Source organism: Balaenoptera borealis (genome assembly GCF_965194805.1).
Source record: "Balaenoptera borealis genome assembly, chromosome: 14".
Lineage (NCBI taxonomy): Eukaryota > Metazoa > Chordata > Mammalia > Artiodactyla > Balaenopteridae > Balaenoptera > Balaenoptera borealis.
The window spans coordinates 40,208,644-40,230,354 of record NC_138875.1 but is presented as its reverse complement, the minus strand read 5'-3'; the positions used below and the strand labels follow the sequence as shown (position 1 = coordinate 40,230,354).

The following is a 21,711-nucleotide window of genomic DNA, read 5'->3' as shown; positions in this document are numbered from 1 at the left end:
CAAACTCTAAGGATTAAAACAATGTGGTCTTGACTCTTTCCTCAGCAGATGGCTGAAGCAGAGGGGCTCTGAAACAGACCTCAGTGCAGAGGATGACTCACCCTGTGATTGACATCCATAGGGATGGTCAGCTTTATTCATGACTGGGAGAGGTTTTGATAAATGGAAATAAACAAAAACATACTTTGACTGTACACCAAAATAAATTTCAGGTAGATTAAAGAGTTCAATGTAACATATCAAACTGTAGAAAACTGAGGAAAAACTAGAGGTGAAGATTAACTGGTCTCTAGTTGCCGAATAATAAAATAGTAAAACCAGTCAAAAAGGTTCCAAAGCAAAGGATTTAAATATTTCACTGTATAAAACTATAAACTATAAAACATCTTATTTGTAAAATGAAATCCAAAACAAAAACTAAAGGCAAGTGACAAACTGGGAAATTGTTTGCAAAAAATTGGGCAGAAAATGATACTATCCTAAATATATTAAGAACTCAGTTGGAAAATGAATGACATTAACCCTACTAAGATTAAAAGAAATATATAGTAAAACAACAAGCCATTTTCTCCGGGTCACGTGGGCAGTGATTGCTTTTTAATGAAATGCCGTTTGTTGATGAGGTCACAGGAAATTTCCTACAGTCCTGGTGGGGAATGGGCATCACTGTTCTGGAAGATAATCCTAAGAATTCGGTTTCTATCTTCAAAGCTCTTTGTGAGTTGATTTTACCATGCAATTTGAAAGCAATTTTCTGTTGGTTTTTGAAGATGAAGCTCACCTATTTCCTGTCATTTTCAGTCACTGCCATTGTTTTGGAAAACATTAAATTCAGCAAAAATGGCATTTTCACTGTTGCACAGTGTTTTCGTTGTAATGCTCTCCACCTCAGTGGTAGAGGCCATGCTCGGCTGTGTAACGATCCCAGCAGCAGCCGCATGGCGTGGGCATCCTGCTGCCATCACTGGCAAGGACCCAGCACGTGTCACACTCTCCTTGGCACCATAAGGCATCTAGCGTCCAGGAATTCCGCACTTACTCTTTCTCTTCTGGCAGTTCCGTCTCATCTTTTGTTAGTTCTGGCCCAGGGGAAGTCCAGGAAGGCCCTGAGGACATGATTCTAAGTGTCATCCTTTCCTCAAAAAGGTCAGCAGGCCGCTGGCACCCACACTGGGTTTGTTTTCTTTTGTTGAATTTTAGTCACGTTTATCGTTCCAGTGAGTAACATCTTCTGAGATCCCAAACATCATAACACATTGAAATGCTAATATGGGTCTGGAAAAAATTCAGACTCTGAAATGTGGGAAATTATATTGCTTTTCTAACTTTTCTTTCAACAAAATGGAAGCCGGCCTAATAACATGGAATTCAAAACATTAACATTTTTATGACGAAACAAGGGTATGAAATTCTAGCCTGCTCATGGTTCTGAAACTGAAGTCTGCTCCCTTTGTTAAACAGGGAGATTAATGAGGGGTTTCCAGGATCCAGACTAACCCCCCCTGAACTCTCCCCACCCCCCCAAACCATGTCTTCAGAAGATCTGAGGGGGCATCAGAAACGAGCCATTTCTCACCCTGCAAGCTGAAGTTGCATGCTGCCCTGTCCTGATCCAGCTGCAATCTCCTAGGTGGGATTCCCCGCTTTGGGGGCTCAGATATTGACCACCTTGTAGAATCAGATGAAGCAGGTGGTGGGGGAGGGGGGAATGAGTTACAAGAGACATTACCATGGGGCTGGCTTGGAGCCTTCAGGGAATGCGACCCCAGGGAGCCCTGGGGAGGGAAGCAGCTCTAGCGGAGCCAGGGGGTGAGTTACCTGATGGGATTCACACTGAGCATTTGTTTTCAGATTTGATTATATTGTTTTTTTAATTACCATATAGTAAAATTGACTTTTTTCTCTTGGTATTTAGCTGTGTAAGTTTTGACACATACATAGTTATGGATAACCTTCACAATTAGCATATAGAACGGCTCCATCTCCCCTCAAATCTCGCTCATGTTATCCTTTTATAATGACATCCTGATCACCTGTTCATGCCCCTGGCAACCACTGATTTATTCTCTATCACTATAGTCCTATTATTTCAAAAATGGGAATCATACAGGATGTGACCCTTTGAGGCTGGCTTCTCTCACCCAGCACAGTGCCTTAGAGATTCATCTATGTTACTACGCGTATTAATAGTTTGCTCCTTTCTGCTGCTGTATAGTGTGCCATTGTATAATATAAATATGCCACCATTTGCTATCTCTTCATCCACTGAAGGAGATTTGGGTGCTCACAGCTTTTGGCTTTCACAGATGCTTCTGCTTCTGCTGCTATGAACACTGTGTGTACAGGCTTTCACCACACTGGTTTTACCCCACAAGAAAGATTGGATGGGATCAGTGAAAACCCAGGGACTGGAAAATAAAATGTCCTTTAGGACAGAGATTTCTCCCTCTGAGAGAGGCTGTAAAGATTTACTTGTCACAAACCCTGGCAAGACAAGGTCTGAGAGAAACCAGGAAGGGGGTCCTGAGTGTCGTCTGAGAGTGAAGGCGTCAAGAGACATTTGCTCATAGACTTTTCTGGAGTAGCTGCCTCCTTTGCCAGAAATAGGCACCTTAGCAGTGAGTGTCAGCGTAGAAATGGGAGGACAGGGCCCAGGAGGGGTGGGAGTGTGGCAGAGTTTGCTGAACATGTCAGAGAATCAGCTGAAAAGATGTGAGTGTGTTTCTGGGCTGCACGGTCCCCTCCCCGTGCAGGCGGAGAGCGAAGCTGTCTTTGACAAGATCAAGCGCATTCAGGGTGGTATGGCCATGGACTAGAGAAGCTGTCTTTGATGGTGGTGGACGGCCAGCTCCCCTGCAGCCATCCGTGAGAGGTGGTGGGACGCGGGTGTGGCTCAAGCCCACATTTTCACCGTGGAAATGACAGATGTCCTCTCAGTCAATACCCTCAGATCTGGGCCTCTTATTGAGCAAGGGCTCTCTGATCTGTTTGGTTCTATAGACATAATTATTTAATAGAAATCTCCCCACCAACCCATCATGGTTGGGCTTGCTAAGGCAATGGGGATTAGGTCCAGGAATTTAACCTCCTGGAAACTTCTGGGAGAAGGAACCTCAGTTGACTCTCAGCAGGGAAAAAAGGGAAGAAGAAAGGAAGGGAACGGGGAGGTGAGGAGACTGCCAGAGGCCCCTCTCTGTGCCCATCCTATCCCCCCACACTGCCGTGTAGAAAGTTTTGAATCTAACCCTGAATGTCTACTCACCTGTGATTGGCAGGTCAGCAGTCAGTCAGGGCACCTCCGATCATTAGCCCTGCCCTGGCGTTTGTATCACCATTTCCCTCTCCTCATCTTTTAGCAAGTTCTGGAGTTTTCACTAAAACCAAAAGATGGACTTGTTCTGATGAGAGGGTGCTTTGGACAGGTGTGTACTTTTTCAGTTAACTCAGTGGACTGCTATCTGCTAATGCAGCAGTGACTGCCTTGCCCAGCATCTGCAGACACCTACGTGTGCTTCCACACTTGGCCACTTAAGTGTGAGCACCTGTTTATTTATTACAGCTGCTGACTGCTCACAGCCTCCTGTTCTGTGTCCTTGCTGGGGCCCCTGATGGATTAAGCTGTCGTATCCCAGTTATTTTTCTTCAGTGTCTGGTCTCAACAGCAGTGAGTTGTATCCTCTTTGTTCAGCATAGAAGGGAAACAGCTATTATTTGGGTTATGAGTAGAGACATTCTTTCCAATATTAATAGCCCCAAAATAGAAGTGTTAAAAGAAGTTGGTGCTGTGAGATGATCCTTAAGAAAGTATTGGTCTTTTTTCTTTCAAGGCAAGTCACCATGTTTAGAGTATTTTTGAAATGCAATAATAGTGAAATAAATAGGGAGTCAAGACCTTGAAATTTCAGGCCAGAGTAGTTTGTGTAGAAGGCACAGGTGTGTGAGGAAAGGAGACCAGAATAGCAGGTCTGAGCACAGGCTTTTATTAGTTATTATTTAGTAACTTCCTGTTACCTCAGGCGAATCCTTCCCTCCCCTGCCTTCATCTCCCTTGTTTATAAGATAAGGGACTTGGAGTAAATCACCTCAAGGGTCCTTCCAGTTCTCAGCAGAGGCCTGATCTGAGCTATCATCCTTCTTTTTTTTAATTTTATTTATTTGTTTATTTATTTATGGCTGTGTTGGGTCTTCGTTTCTGTGCGAGGGCTTTCTCTAGTTGCGGCAAGTGGGGGCCACTCTTCATCGCGGTGCGCGGGCCTCTCACTATCGCGGCCTCTCTTGTTGCGGAGCACAGGCTCCAGACGCGCAGGCTCAGTAATTGTGGCTCACGGGCCTAGTTGCTCCGCGGCATGTGGGATCTTCCCAGACCGGAGCTCGAACTCGTGTCCTCTGCATCGGCAGGCAGATTCTCAACCACTGCGCCACCAGGGAAGCCCAATCATCCTTCTTTTAAGAGAAGCAGAACTCAAAGAAAAGTCGGCCTTTTCTTTCTTGGGTTATCTTTTAGTCTCTTGGTTGCAGCTTCGAAATTTCTCATGTTTTCCTAAATGTCTTAGACCAAGGGGAAGGCCTGCCGAACAGAAAGAAAAGGGAATCATTCAATTGTTATGACTCCAGCTGTTGGTAGATCAATCTTAATGGGAGTTGTTCTGATCACTGAGTATGTTAGTTTTCAATTGCCATGTAACAAATTACCACAAATTTAGCAGCTTGAAACATCACAGGCTTATCATCTCACACCTCCCGTGGGGCAGGGTCCAGGCACCCCCTCACTGGGTCCTCTGCTCAGAGTCTCACAAGGCGGCAGTCAAGGTGTCAACCAGGGCTGGTGTCTCGTCTGAAGCTAGGGGTCCCCTTCCAAGCTTCTGTGGTTGTTAGCGGAGCTCATTTCCTTGCAGCTGTGGAACTCATGGCGGCTTGCTGCTTCTTCCGGGACAGCAGGATAATCTCTCTTCTACTCTCTGTGCTCAGAAAAGGCCTAAACCCACTTTTAAATGGCTCACGTGATTAGGTCAGGACCACCCGGCTACTCTCCCCTTTGATTAACTCAGGATCAACTGATTTGGGACCTTAATGACACCTGTAGAATGCTTTCACCTTTGCCATATAACGTCACCTAATCATGGGAGTGTCCTCCCTACCCTCAAGGGGAGGGAATTGTATAGCACCTGTGTCCCGGGGGGGTGGGATCTTGGGGTTCATTCTGCTTACCACACTGAAGAAGCTTTTTCTCAAATGAACTTAGCATCTGTTTGCTTTGCCCCCACATTGTTATACTCGTGGCCACTGGCTACCATGCAAAAAATGCCCTGAGAGCCTTGTCCCCTAAGACATGTCTGTGTCCTGTTCTTTCTCCATCCAGACCTTGTCAGGATTGCCAGACCAAGACACCTTCTACGATGTGGTGGACTGCCTGGAGGAGCTGGGCATTGCAGCTGTGTCCCAGCGGCACTTGACCAAGAAAGGGACTGACCTGGACTTAGTGGAGCAATTGAACATCTATGAGGTAACAGGATATGTGTATGCCTTTTGTAGGGCCTCATACAGCCTGGACAAATGTCAGAGGCTGAGGGAAACATACTCTAGACCAGTGGCTCTGAGTGTGATGTGGCAGCATCTGCAACACCTCGGTGCTGCCAAAATGCAGGTTCTCAGGCCCCGCCCCAGACCTGCTGAGTCAGAAACTCCAAGGGTGGGCCCAGATTGATTAACTGCTATTTTATTTTAAAGAACATTCATTCTGAATGAGGGGTGGTGGGGAAGGAGGCACGTAGATTGTGTTTCTTATCCTCGGACGGGGTGGAACTTCCGGCAGGGCTCTACATAATTTGTAGGGTCCACTGCAAAATGAAAATGCGGGGAAAAAGTGCTATTAAAGATACTAAACTTTTCACTTTCTTCTGCTTTCTCTCTTGCCTTGTCATGGTGTTTTTTTAAATTTGCTAAAAGTATGTACTCGTTGAAGAATATTTGGAAAATACCAAAAAGTGTAAGAGAAAGAAATCACCCATGATTTTATTACTAACCATGGTTAACATTTTGGTCTGTTTTTCTAGTCTTTTTTGTAAATGTATAGACTATTAACTCCGGAGATAATAGTCTATATACAGTGTTGTGTACTGAATCTTTATTAATAAATATTTTGGAACCATTTTCTTTTGTCATTGAATCGTCTTCAAGAATTTCGTTTTATTAGGAACATAATAGCCTGTCTGTATGCAAGTACCATAATACATATAACCAGTCCCTGTTTTCTCAGATTTAGATTGCTTCCAAGTTTTTGAAAATGATGAATGCTGTTATAATGAACAGCTTTATTCATAAATTTGTGTGCACAGCTAGAGTCCTAGGAGGGATATTTCCCAGCTAAATGGCTCCATTGTGATCTTCACTGGGTAGAAGTGGAGAAACTGACATGTAACTCATTACTTCCTTAAAGTTACTGTCATAATAAGTGACAAGCTGAGGAACAGAACAGAATTATCTTTGTATGATCTTAGGAAAAATCAGTGGAAACTGAGCCAGAGAGATCTGCTGTCAGAGCATAAAGCTTCCCACAGCTGGCCAGCTCTTTTGCCCCTGCTCTGGGCATCTTCTCCTCTAATGAAGCCTCACTTACCCAGTAATCTGCTCACATTTTCGTGTTTTATTATCAGTGGGTGGTGGAGGGTTATGTTCTCATGGCCCCTAAGAGACAGGATAAAGTAGGAATTAAGTAAGAATACTAAAGATGGAGAAGGAAGGGACTAACGACTGTTGGCTCACATCAAGGTAGAAGGACTTTTTCCAGTACATATACCTCCCTTTCTTTACCCCCTTCCCCCTGATCAGAACTCCAATCTCTGAGACTCTGCTCAACCAGGGGCTTATATTATCATAGCTTTGGATCCTATGTGGTCAGTGTGTATCAGAAGATAGCATAATGCAGGTGAATTTCCTACTAGTGAACAACTGGGAGAGCATTTTGAAAAGTAGCCTGGATACCTCCCCCAGAAGACTACTTCTGGTTTCAGGGCATAGTTTCTCTCCAGTCTACCTGACTCTCAAGCTACCTCCCCATCTTCCTCTTTCCATTCATGCCAAACGTTTTAAAAGATGTCCTGTGTTCACCGTCTTCCTTTTGTCAAATGGCATTTGCTTAATATTTTAACATTAAGTACATATCATTCACAAATGTAGATTATATGTTTCACTCAAAGAACAACAAAACAAACACCCATTGTGATAGTTAACTTTATGTGTCAGCTTGACTGGGCCACGGGGTGCCCAGATATTTGATCAAACATTATTCTGTGTCTGTGTAGGTATTTCTGGATGAGATTAACATTCACATTGGTAGACTGAGTAATGAAGATTGCCCTCCTCCACGTGGGTGGGCCTCATTCAGTCTACTGAAGCCCTGAATAGAACAAAAGGCTGAGCAAGAGAGAATTCACTGCTGATGGTAATGAGCTGGGACATAGTTTGCCTCTTACCTTTGACCTCCGGCTAGAACTAACACCATTGGCTCCCTTGGTTCCCAGGCATTTGGACCACAGATCTTGGGACTTCTCAGCTGCCATAATCATGTCAGCCAACTCCTTACACTAAATCTCCATATATATCCTATTTGTTCTGTTTCTTTGGAGAGCTCTAATACACTCATGTATTTAAGAAGTAGAATATTACCAGTAACTCGGAAGTGTCCTTGATGGCCCTTCCTGGTGTCATCCAACTAACTTCCAGCACTGTTCTCTTTTTTTTTTTTTTTTTTTTAATAATTTTATCTGAAAATAACTTATTCTGTGAGCTAACACAAAGGATCAGATTATCAAATAAGAGTTGACAGATCTGAGATCTTGCTACCTATAGCAGAGCTATACTAATCTATCTAGGGTAATAATTTCCAGAATACAGAGGTGCAGAGACCTGTGACTCCCAGGTCTTTTATTCATATATCAGACATGTGCTTTCTGACCCAGAACGATAGATGAGGTCTCCAAGTGTGGTTCATGCATCACCTCGCCCAGCAAGTAATTTGCTTCATAACTATGAAGGCTCTCTACTACATAGTCCAGAGAGTCATGGCGTGTAAATCCATAAGTTCTGTGTTTATTTAGTGTAGGTGATCCTTAGCCAATCCTAGCCTGCTAATTAAGGGCACTCCAGAAACGAGAACTCTCATTTTAGCAAATATCATCAGGCTGTTTGTTAGATAGTCTAGTTATTAGCATATTTACAAAAGATTAGATGGGGCCATTGTCTTCTTTCTTTCCCCAGAAGCATCACTACTACAAAAGGAGTGGAGGGGTCACAGGCCAGCTGTTTTAACTCCTTCCTCCCAGTCTGTATCCCTAAACAACGTATTAATTTTGTCTTTTTATAAATGGAACCATACCTTTTGTGTCCTCCTACAGTTTCTCTTTTTGCTTATTGTTTTTGAGACCTACCCATGTTGTTATGTGAAGTTCTAGTTTGTTCACTTTCACTGCTGATGAATATATCCCAATTTATTTATCTCCTCTTCTCTTGATGGATGTCAGCTGGTTACAGTTTTGTTGCCATGACAACGCTACCATGACCATTCTTTTCTGCGTGTGTGTGTGTGTGTGTGTGTGTGCGTGTGCGTGCCCAATACTCTTTATGTTTAGGTATCAATTCTATTCTTGCTTTGTAAAAATATTTAGAAGTTTTTCTTCTTTCTCTCTGCCTTTGTCTCTGGTCTTTGATTATTTAATAGAATTCCCTTGGGAAATTGTGTGGACCTGTGATGATGATGGGGCAGAGGAAGAGTGTGTATTTGTGTGTGTGTGTGTGTGTGTGTGTGTGTTGGAGGCAAGAGATCTTTGGTAACTGTTTTTTCTATGGGTATTGGTCTATTTAAGCTTCCTATCTTTATGGAGATCAGTTTTTCTGAATCATATTTTCCTAGGAAATTATCTACTTTATCTGGATTTTTAAACTGATTACTAAAGAGATATATAAATAGTCTCTTAGGAATGTTTTTAATTTCCTCTTGCTCTGAAGTTATTTTCCTTTGTTAATTTTTGTGTTTGTAATTTCTCCCTTTTTTTCCTCTGGGTTTACTAGTGGTTTGTCTATTTTGTCGTTGTTGTTAATTTTGACTTATGTATGATTTACAGTGCTCTTCTGTTTTGTAACTCAAAACGTTTTTATGTCTATAATTTCCTTCTTTAATTTTCTTTCAGTTTACTTTGTTGTTCTTTTTCTAGATTTTGAAGTTGTTTATTTACTTCATTTCCTTTTATCCTTTAACCATCCTCACATTCCTGGACTGTAGCCCACGTGGTCATGATGTGTTCTTTTTTAAAGTGTGCTGTTGGAATTCTGTTCGATACTAATTTATTTAGGATTTTTACGCAAATAGTCATAAGTAAGATTGGCCTCCCTCTCAGCCTCCCCCCTCTTCCTCTCTTCCTTTTCTGTATGCCGTCCCTAGCAGCTTGGGCACCACTGTTATGCTAGTATCATAAAAAGATGATGCTGGTGGTCATGAGACCACTTTTGTATGTTGCTCCTGTAGAATGCACTCCTGGTGACTATGTCTATGGATGTCTCCAGGGTACCTCTCTGATTGTTCCTCCTCGATGTCCTCCCGTGGATCTTTCTTCTCTGTCCCTTCCCTTTCAGTGTTGGGGTTTCCTTATCAGACCTCCTCTCTCAATACATGCAGCCTGCACTATGATTCACCCAGTGAGTTCAGCAGCTTTGGAGGCTGGTGGCTGATACCTTGACCCTGAGCTTTCTGCCAAGGCTCCTGGCTGCCTGCCCCTCTGCCTGCTTGTCTTTTTTTATTACATTCATTCATTCATTGAGGGTATGTCACATACTCTGCTGGGGCTGAAAATACAGAGCTAGAAGATCTGTCCTTTCCCCAAGCAACTTTCATTCTGTGGTCTCAGACAAGCAGGTGGCTGGTTCCCCCAGCAGCTAAATGTGATGGCACAAGAAAGGACATGGAACGTGCCAGAGGAGCTCAGATTATGTTAGTCACAGACACCTGGAGGCTGCACGTGACATGTATCCAGCCCTAACGAAACCTTTTATTTTTCTCCCATGACAAAAACTAAAACCCTGCACAATCTGTTCATTTCTTCACCTCTACAAGGAGCAGAGTCTCCCAAGTTACAAACCCGGAGCTGTCCTGGACTCCCTTCTCTCTCCTCTGTCCCCACGCTCGGAAGTCTGATTGCTGAAGACTGTGATTTCTTCTCCATTCCCCTAGGTCAGGCCCTCATCATTTCTTGCCTGGATTTTTGCAATATCTTCTCATTCATTTGTTCCTCTGTGAATCCATTCATTCAACAGAACTTTACTGAGTATGTACTATGTGCCAGGCACTATTCTAGGCCCCAGGACACAGCAGCAAACTAGGCAGACAAGGCCAGTGTCCTGAGGGGTTGCACATTCTCATGGGGTGCAGACAGTGATCAAAGTACGTGAGTAAGCTGAGGATCCAAGATTGCTGGCGTGTCTATGAAGAAAAGAGGCAGGATAAGGTAGAGGTGAGACACTGAGGCAGGGGGAGGAAGGCCCATCTGAGGTGGTGGCCTAAAGAAGGACAGTGACAGAGGGAAGAGTAGTGGAGGAGCTCAGGTTTGGCAGGTGTGAAGGGTTGAAAGGAGGTGTGATGACGGGCAGGGCCTGGAGAGGTTGGTATCTGCAGAGTGGCATCCCCCGGGGGCTTCTCTGCTTATTCCCTCTTCCTAACTTCCTGCAACTGAAAACAAAGGATCCTCCTGGAAGTCAGATCTGACTACGCCATTCCTCTATTTAAGAAAATAAACAGGAGTGAATGAATGAATGAATGAATGAAAAACCTTAAAACCTTTTTCACAGCCCGTGGGATGAAACTCAAACTCTTTGAGTTGGTACAAGAGCTAACACCGTCTGTGGCCTTCGTGCTTCTGTGGCCTGTCTCGGGTCATTCCTAAGATGTCTCTGAAGTTTCAGCCACACTCAACTTCTTCTGTTTCTTGGACGTGAAAGGCAGGTCATCAGGGAGCTTCCCTTTATCCATTCTCCTTGCTTTGCCTGGAGTGCTCTTCCTTCCCATTCTCAGGGAGTCATCTCAGACGTCGCCTCGTCCGCAAGGCCTCGTTGGCAAGGTAAAAGGAGTTCCTGCTACTTGTCGCCTGCACTTTGTTTATAACCCAGGAAGGAGCACTTGTCTGTGTCCACACCTCAGACTGAACAGTCCTCAGGTCACACTTGTCTATCAGTTTGCCTTTGTCATCTGTCTCATTCCCCTCTAACCCCTGTGCCCAGCAGCACACCTGCCCAGAGTAGAGGTTCAGTAAGCACTTGAATGAAGGTCTCTTTTAAATATCACACATTTTATTAACAGATGCTGGGTTGAAGGAAGGGCATGATTTAATCAGAAATCAGCTACCTTAAACGGGGGGAGATGCTTTGAGTAATCACTCAAGGTGATTACTGAATGCTTGGGTACTAAGTAGAGTCAGGATTTTTATTCCTTTCTGAAAATTAATGCAGTTTTAAAAATATTTAGTGCCACAGGACAACTAAGTTCATTATATGCAAGAGCAGCAAGGAAGCCTATAAGCAGTGTCAATATTTTCCTCACAATAGACTATGAATGTTTTCAAGCCATTGTAGAGACCTTGGTTGGGTTTCTAGAATTCTTCTTAATAGTGGAGGATGTCTGGTGACCATATGTCCTGGACTTTCTGGGGAATGCCCAATTCCATGTAATTTAATTCCATTTTAGAAAGGTGATTTAATCCATGTTTAATTAAATTCATTTGAATTTTTATAGCTTTGAATGATTTTTCAAATACATAAATTCACAAATCAAAATAAAAAGTCTTTTGTCAGATTGTGTTCTAACTTTTGATTCTGAAAATGTGGTCCTAGTAATGGCAGAGGCATCTTAGGGCTGAAGACTTTGGGGGTGAGGTGGTGACTGTTACTGTCAGGAATAAATAACTTATAGATCCAATCTCTTAAAATTCTTCCTTTGTCATAGGTGATTTTGAAAATGTGTATCAGTTAGCTCTTGCTGCATAACAAATATGCCAAAAAGAGCGGTCTTAAAACAGCAATTATTGCTCATGATTCTGTGGGTCAGAGATTTGGGCCTGGTTCACCTGAAATATTCTCAGGGAGCTACAGTTATCTGATGGCTTGACTGAGGCTGAATGGTCTAAGATGGTCTCATTCACCTGGTTTGGCATTTGGTGCTGCTGTTGGCTGGGCCATATGTCTTCAGCGGACTAGCCCGAACTTCTTCACATGTAGCAGCATTTCAGAAGGACAAGTCCCAAAGTGCAAACACTTTTGAGGCATCTATGTCTTCTGATGTCCCATTGGCCAAAGCAAGTCACATGGAAAATTGTTGACTCAATGTAGGAGAGGGCTACACAAGGATAAGGAAACAGAGAGGCATGATTCCCTGGGAGCCTAGTGCTATAATCATCTGCGCCACCTGTCATCAGCATAGTTTCTTCTTGAAATGGTACTAGAGCTGGCATCCACTTCACCTAAAAGCTGAATCAAGATGTATAGGTATGAATTAAAAAGAAAATGTGGGATAGCAATTTGGAAAATGATAACATCTGATGTGTAAAGATGGCTGCCTGTCATGGAGGTTAGTAGTAGTATAACAACGTAAACTCAAAGAAATGTTAATAGATTTTGACCTCCATTAAGCATGTTCAGATTGTTCAATGTTTGATAATATTAAGAAATTATTTTAAGCGGGACAGTGGTATGTGGTTATGGGTTTTAGAAATCCTTATCTTCTAGGGATATATACTGAAATATTGATGGGTGAAATTATATGATCTGGGATTTATCTCAAAAAAATCTGGCTGTGGGGTCTGTGGCAGGGAGTAAATGAGGCAAGATTGGCCAGGGTCGATAGTTGTTGAACTGTCATAGGTGATAAGCACAAAAGTCTTTGTATATGTTTGAAAATTTCCACAAAAATTTAAAAAGAATGTTTAGATCATTCAGTGGCCTCAAAGACTGGTGGAAGTTGCCGCAGATGCCACCTTAGTCCGCTCCTCACTGCTTTCTTGATAAGATGGGGTAGGATGTGCAAGCAATCAGTGCTGGATGAGGAACCTGCTTGCTCCTCATCTTGGTTTTATAGACAGTGTTCTACATTTGATTAAAAGAGTCAGAAGGTATCTGGCGAGGGGTCCAGCAAACAGAACACTCCATCATTTGGGTGAGATTAGAGATTGTTCAGGACATGGTTGATCTCACCCTTGGGTCCCATGGAGGACACTGCACTTGTAGTTAATTAGATCTGACACCACAGATTCTGAATAAGTCTCTTGATAAGTGCTGTTCTCTCCAGGTGTTTTCCAGCCGTTAGTGGTCTTGACTCTAATCCATAGTGCTCCCTAGAATCTGAAGAATTTGGAACTGCCATCGAGGCCCTGTATGTGAAAGTGCGTCTCTCTTCCTATCATCAGTGGACACTGGTGATTCTAAGATTTTTCTTGTGAAAACAAAACCAGGAGTGAAGACCAGCCCCAAATTTCATGTTACAGCATTCCTGACTGCCAAGCCCGAGACTGCCATTGGATTTCCTGGGATTCTGAGCCCCATTTACCCTCCACCCCCATGCACCCTTTTCTTTGTTTAAGGGGATGGATGTTTTGTTGAGGATCTGAACTTTAGACAGCCCTCATTGAATTCCCTTTTATGGTGTCATTTTGATAATCTTTCAGGACTTTTCATGTAAACTTTCTGATTGTCTCCATCTTCCTTGACAAAAGGCAGTTAAACTAGGTTTCACTTTGTGCACACTCTGTGTACTTCTCTGAAAGGCACTGTGAGTGGAATGCTATTTGATCCTTGCATCTCTGAGGTTAGACAAGGAATTAGAAATATCTGAACTCTACTTTATCCCCTAATCTTATCATTCCAAATGTGTGCTTAATTAGAAGCAGAATCAATACTTCAGGTCAGAGTAAGTTCAAATGGTCTAGAATTTGTACATCTAAAAATGAAGAAAAAATAATTGGCTAGTAATATTTTAAAATACTCTCCTTGGTTAGGTGTATAATCATTCTCAAACTTTCCCCAGAGAATGCCATTTAAAGTGCTAAAGTTGAGATGATAAAAGTGGTTAACCAAATACATAACTTCTTTCTTAGTTCTTGCAGTTATACCACAGATCTCCCTGTGCCCGCCCCCCCCCGCCCCCCCCGGAAACAGACTTTCCAGTGAGATTTTGTAACAATAGAGCTTTTTCTGAACTCTTATCAATTCTTACCTTAAACCTCCCCAAATTATGTCTGACTTGTAAATTCTAAGGGAACAGAATAGTCAAAATATTATTAAATTGTCTTCATCTATCTGGGAGTTTGTTATAGAATGTATCTGGCATGTAGATACAGGAGTTTTCACTAAATCAATCTCACCCAAAAGCTAGAACTGGAGGAAACTGGAGATGGAGCAGATCAAGGGAGGCTGCACCCCTGAGAAGCAGGCCGTGCATCTCAGGTGTCCATCCTTGTGAACAGGATGAGAGTGGCCAATCTGGCCTTGACTAAGCCAAGCTCACCTTGCTATGTGAACACAGTTGGCATCAACGCTTTGGACAGAGGAGACCACTGGTTTTGCAGTAGCCAGGTTTTAGGTAGACAGGTGATGTCAAAGCCAAATAGCATGGTTAGCCATCTAGGTCTTTATATTACTTCTCCATCCTCTCACTTGTCAGGACCACGTTGTGAAATGTGACCAAGAGCACACACAAGGCTGGAAAATATGCACCTTTGGGGACGGGGGACCATGTGGGTCCTTGGGTGCCAAATCAGAGAGACTGCTGGACTTGCTTTGGCCTGGCCCGTCTGTTCTGCGAGGTGGCCTGACCTGCCAGTTCTGTGTGATGGAGGAATCTGTGGGCATCCTAGGCCCTTTCATCCGAGGGCCTATGTTGGGGAAGAATGGTCATATTAATTGAGTACTAGCCACAGGGAAAGCCCTACCCTAGCCGCTTTACATATGTTAGATAAGTTTTCTTACCACAAACCTGAAAATGCAATCCTCTTAGCCTCATTTGCCGAGAGAGAGGCTCTCGGGCGAGCAATTTGCTGCAGGTCACCCTTGGTCCACTAGTGGAACAGGCAGCCACACAGAGGTCTAGTCAACGATAACTTGTGCTCGTCTGACCGTGTAGTTTTTGAGAAGGTAGGCGTAAAATTAATTAAAGAAGCTGGAGATACAGATAGGTGTAACCCATGGTTGAGAAGAGTGAGCTCCAATAAAGAGGAGTGCATGCATAGAGATGGTGGGTGTTACTGCGAGCTGAGAGGGCCAGGGAGCAGGATCCAGGATAGAGGAGATCAGGAGAGGGCCGAGCTGGGCCTTTGGACAGGGCACCACGCAACTAGGAGCAGGGCTCCTTTTAAGAGGAAATTTTTTTGAAAAACGGAATTCTAGAGGTCCAGTGTATTTCTGGTCCATATTTTTGCGACCGCAAGTGCAAGCAGGCTCCTGAGACCGGGCTGCAGAAGGTTGCCTGAGAGCCGCGGTGCGCGGGGATGATCTAAAGTCAGGCCTCTCAAAAGACCTTTAGGTGAGGCCGTTCAGCTCACCTAGTTTGTGGCTCCCGCCTTTCTCCTTGCTGTGCTCTTCTGAACAGCCTCGCTGGGACAGCGAGCTCCAAAACTATCAGGAACTCCGGGGCTTCCTGCTGCCGCTGGGCTTCAGGAGAGACTCCGCCTTCTGGTCCAGGGAAGAGCAAAGGCGGTGGGGGGCGGGGCACGAGAGATGACCTCGGAAAGGGCAGTGCTGGGCCGCAGGGTGAAGAGCCCATCTAATTACAAAATATTTCTCAGGTCTTCTCGTGACATCAGTTGACCTCTTTGTATCCGTTTGGGAAACTCACACAGTGGCGAGCATCTTTTGGTTTGCAGGCGGCGCTTTAGGATGCATGTGGTTGTGATGACCTTGTGGAGAAGCCGCAGCCACAGGGTGGGAAGAGACGGCGTAAAGTGCTCATTGGGGCGGGACTGTGAAAGGCTGTGAGGTCTGAGCTCGCGCTGGGTGCTCTCTGCTTTTCCAGGTGGCACTCAGGCTCGAGGATGGCGACGAGACGGCTGAACCACCCCCCAGCGGGTGCCGGGACCGGAGGAGGGCCAGCGTGTGTTCCGGCGCGAGCGGCGAGCACCAGGGCCTGGACCGCAGGCGGAGCCGCAGGCACTCGGTGCAGAGCATCAAGAGTCCTCTGTCGCCTCCGTCCAGCCCCTGCTCCCCGTTGGCTCCTGACTTCAAGGCCAGTCAAGTGCGAGATCTCCGTGAAAAGTAAGTATTAACCCAGTCGCGGAGAGGGGCGCAAGGATGCTGGAAAGAGGGGGAGAGGCCACAATCCCACGGGTGCCCTTGACCATCCCCACCTCTCCTCTACCATTAAACCATCACCCCCAATTCCCCCGGAACTTCCCAGGGCGAGGTGGCCCTGGTGACATGCGTAGACTTGGTCTTACTAACGCATGAACTCATCTTCACCCACTTGTGTTTTCATATTATTTAGCATCTCAGTTAATATCGGAGTAGAAATGCTGTGCTTTATCAACTAGAAAAGAATCCAAAACACAAAACTTTGGCCTAGAAATAAATGGTATGCCACCACACGAATGTGAGATCGATAGAGTCTGAGGTACTCATGACAATACATGGTTGAGGTTGAGTTAAATAGAACAAATATATGCTTTCATATAACTTCAGTAAATATTAATGCCATCATTTATTCAGTCAGTCATGCAGCATAATTTTTAAGTGTCTGTTATAGGCCAGGACTGTTTGAAACCGTGAAGACGTATAAATAGAAAAGGTATGATCTCCATTCCTGTGAACCTCCCACCTGGGCAGGGAGAAAGTAGGAATGAAGACAGGGACATAAAAAGAAATGGATTGACAATCCCATGAGAAATTATATATGTCCAAAATATAAAATTTGACAAAATCTATAGGAGCTCAGAAGTGGTTCCATAAAACAGAGGTGCAGCAAAAGGATGGCCATGCCGCTCTGGGGTCTGGGTCCAGTTATATCTTCCCAAATGGATGCTATCAGTTCACTAGGATGGTGGGATTCTGTGGGCCAGTCCATGCCAGCCAACTCCACTGAGGCTGACAGATACACTGGTTGCCAGTGCACCTCTTCCTGCTGCTGGCGGAAACCCTGCTCACATCACTTGACTGAAGCATTTTCCCCCCATCATGGAGATCCACCTGGGAGCCAAATGTAGGTCAGGAGGCTGCTTGGTGTAGAAGAATATAACTCAGAATAAGTGGTATGACCTTAAGATAGTGAGGTCTATCACTATCCACATATGTCCCTTCCTCTCTATCCCTAAGGGGACACCCACCCCATCCCCACCACTACCAAGAGGTGACTTGAGCAGTCTGGTACTCATGGGATCACTGGAACATGAACCGGTCCACGCCTTTGGGTGCCCCCTATTACAGAATGAGAAGGAGGGCATCGGTCTGCGAGTGATGTGCAAGGCATGGTCCATGTTGACACCCTTCTCCATCACCTAGCCCTCCATCTACAGGTTTTTCTGTCTCTAAGAGTCTGTGTATAGCAATCTCTCTTTTAGTGAAAAGAAGACCAAAACTTCTGAACAGACTGAGGAATGAGAACCTCTACTATGAACATTGTACTTTGTCATCTAAGACCTTCAAGAAACTCAGGCAGTGCTCAGAGGGCCCTGGAAGCTCTCTGTAGCGCTGCTTCTGGCTAATAGCTTGAGAAATTAACATGGAGAGAGTTGAGTTGAGGAAAGTGTACACAGTGGGCTGAAAAATTGGTTTAAAACCACCAAAGAGGCTGAAGGTAGGAGTTAGGAGGCCTTGTTAGCAGCATTTGGTGTTCTTTTGCTCTGTCTGACTTGTGTCATGTTTGTTTCTGTTCTGTTTCTTGTTTTTACACTTTTCAAAGGTCCCTGTGTTGTGAGTTCAGGTGACCACAGCTTGTGATATGTTGGCAAAGGTAACAGCAGTGGAGTGGACCATCCTGGGCACAGTTTTGAGGCTCTGGGCTTGGTGGGATCTGGAACGGCAGGCCACAGACGCTCCTCTGAATGTTCCTGCCTCAATGTTTTCAAATAGGACTGATTTTTCATTTTAATGAAATTATTGCTTTAATGTAAATTTCATAGCATTTGTTTAAGAAAAAGACACTTTCCAGCTTACCAAGAAAGATAAAGGTTTTCAGATTGATGATTATGAAGTGGCTTCATCCATGAAACCTGTTGGAGGGATTTTGCCCTGTGGCCCCAAAATGACACCGTAATTTTGGCAGAAGTGGGAGTAGGATAGAGGGAAAGTGTGGCGAGAAGCAAATTGGGAAGCAATCCCTGTGTGCATAGCTTAGTCACCTGCTCAGCATCTGTGCCTCAAAACATTACCTTAGAATCAAGAAGTTCATTGTGCTCTATTCCCCGTAGACCTTGAAAGACACAGACGCATGCCTGACCTAGATTACTCTTCATCTATGTGAACGTTCTGGCCCTGCTTACTGCTAACTTGTAGCAACATGCCTGCATATGTCACATATGAAGAATTTTAGGCTGAATTGTATTACTCTGTGTCCCAACTAATGCCAATACTTTTGAAAAGGAGGTAGAGCTATGGTTACAGGTTAGAGAGAGATTCATGTTGTCCTAAACTGTATATGGCACTCTCCACTCAGATGGTTCTTCTCTGTCACTTGAATTGGATTCTCATGATGATCCTCTGTAGGATCCAGGCAGGACAAGTATCATTATCCTCACATTACAGATGAGAAAACAGTCAGGGGCTTGGGCCTTGTGATGAGTCTCAGGACTAGGGAGCTAAGCCCTGGGTTAAATCTAAGTCTTTGACCTTTGCCGCTCAATGTTCGAATCGTATAGAACCACTTGCCACCCTACCATTCCTAAACATAGTCATTGAGTGAGATTTGTACTTCTGACATTTTAGACAGGGAATTTGATTTACATACCATGTATGTGTATTTTTATTCAGGTGAATATAAAAATCAAAGAGAGTCGAACAGGAGAAAATCCCCAAGTCTTCTTACAGACTTAGGCCTGCTAGGCTATGTGCTTTAATAAGGACGAATAAGCCTCAAAACTCACATTGCTCTGCTTTGGTTTCTGAAGAAATAGAAGTCCACAGTGAGCATGTACCAAATAAGGTATGAGTTTATTGGTCATCTGCCACCTAAAAGTACCTCTTGTGACTATGTGTGCCATAGTGAGTTTCACCTTTGCAATTAAATTTACAGATCTGATTGGAAGAAAAATGTTGGTGCTTTCATTTTTTTACCAAGAAAGTTATTTTTAGCATCTAATCATCAAAAGAGCCAGTGTCTCTGGTTTAAATTGTAATAGTATATAGTGTTAGGACTAAAAAGTCTTCAGGGTTGTCAAGCCCAGACCAGAAGCCCTTTCCGTGTACGCAGCCTCGGACATTCTCCTCCCTGAGGCACCCCATTCTATCCTTGAACTTTTTGGCTTGTTAGTAAAGTCACCTGGTCTAAATTTGCCCCATAATGTGGTAGCTCTGTTGCTGCTTAGCATTTCACTATATGGATAGAATTTCCCTATAATGTTTCCCTATTCATCCTGGTTCTTACCTCTGGCAACACACACTGGGTCTTCTTCCTGCTCTGTATATCCATCTTTCTGACAATGAACTTGGCATGGGACTTAATATATAAAGTTTAATTTCATCCTGTTGATTTCCACACAACATTCTAACCCGTAGAGGTAATTTTGAACTTCATTTAGTCATTCACGTTAGCAGTTGTGCCATCCAGCTTTCAGTCATGTGTATATTTTAATACACATGGAAGAGTGACCTGGCGGGTAGTGGATGGTGACAGCAGCTTGGAAGTAGATGGTACAGACGACTCCCACATTCCTCAAAGTCAAGGGTTGGAAATGTTCTCTGTCAAGGGCCAGGTAATAAATACGTTAAGCTTTGCAGCCCAGACAGTCTTTGTTGCAACTATGGCTGCTTTTATGCTTTTTTTGTAGCATAAAAGCAGCCATAGAAAACAGGTAAGAGAATGAGTGTGGCTTCCTTCCACTGAGACTTTATTTATGGACACTGAGATTTGAGTTTTACATGTCATGAAATATTCTTTAGATTTTTCCCCCCAACCATTAAAAAAACGTGAAAATCATTCTTAGCTGACAGACTGTACCAAAACAGGTGGTGGGCCACATTTGGCCCACAGGCTTGCCAACCCATATTCTAAGGGGCTGCGTTTCTTGAGGGAAGTTGCAGGGGAAGTGGTGTGGAGTTGGCAAAGAGGAGTATGCGGGTAAGAGAGAAGAACCCGTCATGCCGTAGGAGAAGTCTGTTAGGGGACAGCATCCTTAAGTCCAGGGTTAGAGCAAGGAATATTCCATGAAGGTGTGGAGGCTGTTTGCTGATGGCTGCTCATGCGTTCCCAGTGGGAGGTTGAGGGGGTTGGAGAGGGTGGAGAAGAGTCACACTAGGGGACATACAGAGCCAGTGGGGAGGAGGGCGTGCAGCAATGAGCCCAGAAAAGGATGCGCTGCTCAGGGATGTAGAGGCAGGCTGGGACCAGTCCCAGTGGCCCCGAAAGGCAGTGGTCTTCAACCGGAAGTGATTTTGTCCCTAGGGGACACGGGGCAATGCCTTGGCACTTTCTGGGTTATCATAGCTGGGGTGGGGAGTGCTGTTGGCATCCGGTGGGTGAGTCTAGGGACGCTGCTAAACATTCTACAGTGCAAGGACTGCCTCCCGCAACGAAGAATTATCTGTTCTACAATGTCAACCCTGCCTTAGGGGAAGGCACGTAATTAGTTGTGACTTTCACCTCCTTGGGACGATGCTGAGGCAGGGAGTCTTTTGACTGTTGGAAGCAGGGTAGCTTTCTTGAACTTTGTGGACCTAGCTTAAATGCTCATGTGCATGGGTCAAAATTGGCTTTTTTTTCAGAGAATATAATTCTTAAATTTGGGGGCTACTGTATAGATAGTACAGTAGAGTCCCTTTTTTGTTTTGTTTTGTTTTGGTTTTAACTCCGTTTAGCAAAGTTTTCTACTTCACATTCTCAGGGAATATGCTGAGCCCTCTTTGAGAACCAAAAGTTTGACTAAATGTCATGATTTTCTCAGTAGCTGAAATGCCCAGCATATCCAATTCTAATCAGCTGCACACCTATCACATTCCAAAAATATTGACGTGGTGGAATGTGACACCAGCATACAACAAAATGGCAAGACAGGAAAATGATGATATGACAGAAGGTGTGGTCTTCTGCAGCCAGACTCGGGAACCTGGTTGGAGGAAGAGGAACACAGGGGACAAGCTCACTAGAGCCACCTCTGTCCACGCAGTGTTCACAGGTGTTTAGGTGGAGTTGAGAACTCAGCTTGAGGAGGGGAGGTGGATGCCCTCCTCTCAACTGATGGTGTCATCAACTGAGGGTCAAGAAGTGAAAGAGTTAAATTCAAGAATTGAGATTTCATCCATGGAGGTTAGATTAGGGGTAAAAATAAGGAAAAAAAGGCTTAATATTTGTTGCACAAAACTACTCATTCTAATAAATTGAAGGTGATCAGGAAGTAGACAGACTGACCAGGAGTCAAGGGTTGTGGCTGGGCCTGGAGCTTGCAGTTGGGAAGGACTGGGTACAGCAGTTTGATCTACAGACATGCCTGACCCTCCAGCAGCACAGAGAGCTTGTGGCCTGGCCCCCTTGGTCCTGGA

General features: G+C 44.3%; 1 protein-coding gene across 12 annotated transcripts in view; it reads left to right on the top strand.

Moving 5' to 3' along the window:
* FHOD3 (formin homology 2 domain containing 3) overlaps nt 1-21,711 on the top strand; it is a 491,067-nt gene that overhangs the window by 306,481 nt on the left and 162,875 nt on the right. For all 12 annotated transcript variants that reach the window (XM_082354165.1, XM_082354171.1, XM_082354169.1 and 9 more), the window contains 2 exons: nt 5,360-5,503; nt 16,043-16,281. In XM_082354165.1, the coding sequence (XP_082210291.1) occupies nt 5,360-5,503; nt 16,043-16,281 (383 nt within the window). The remainder of the gene's footprint in view (nt 1-5,359; nt 5,504-16,042; nt 16,282-21,711) is intronic.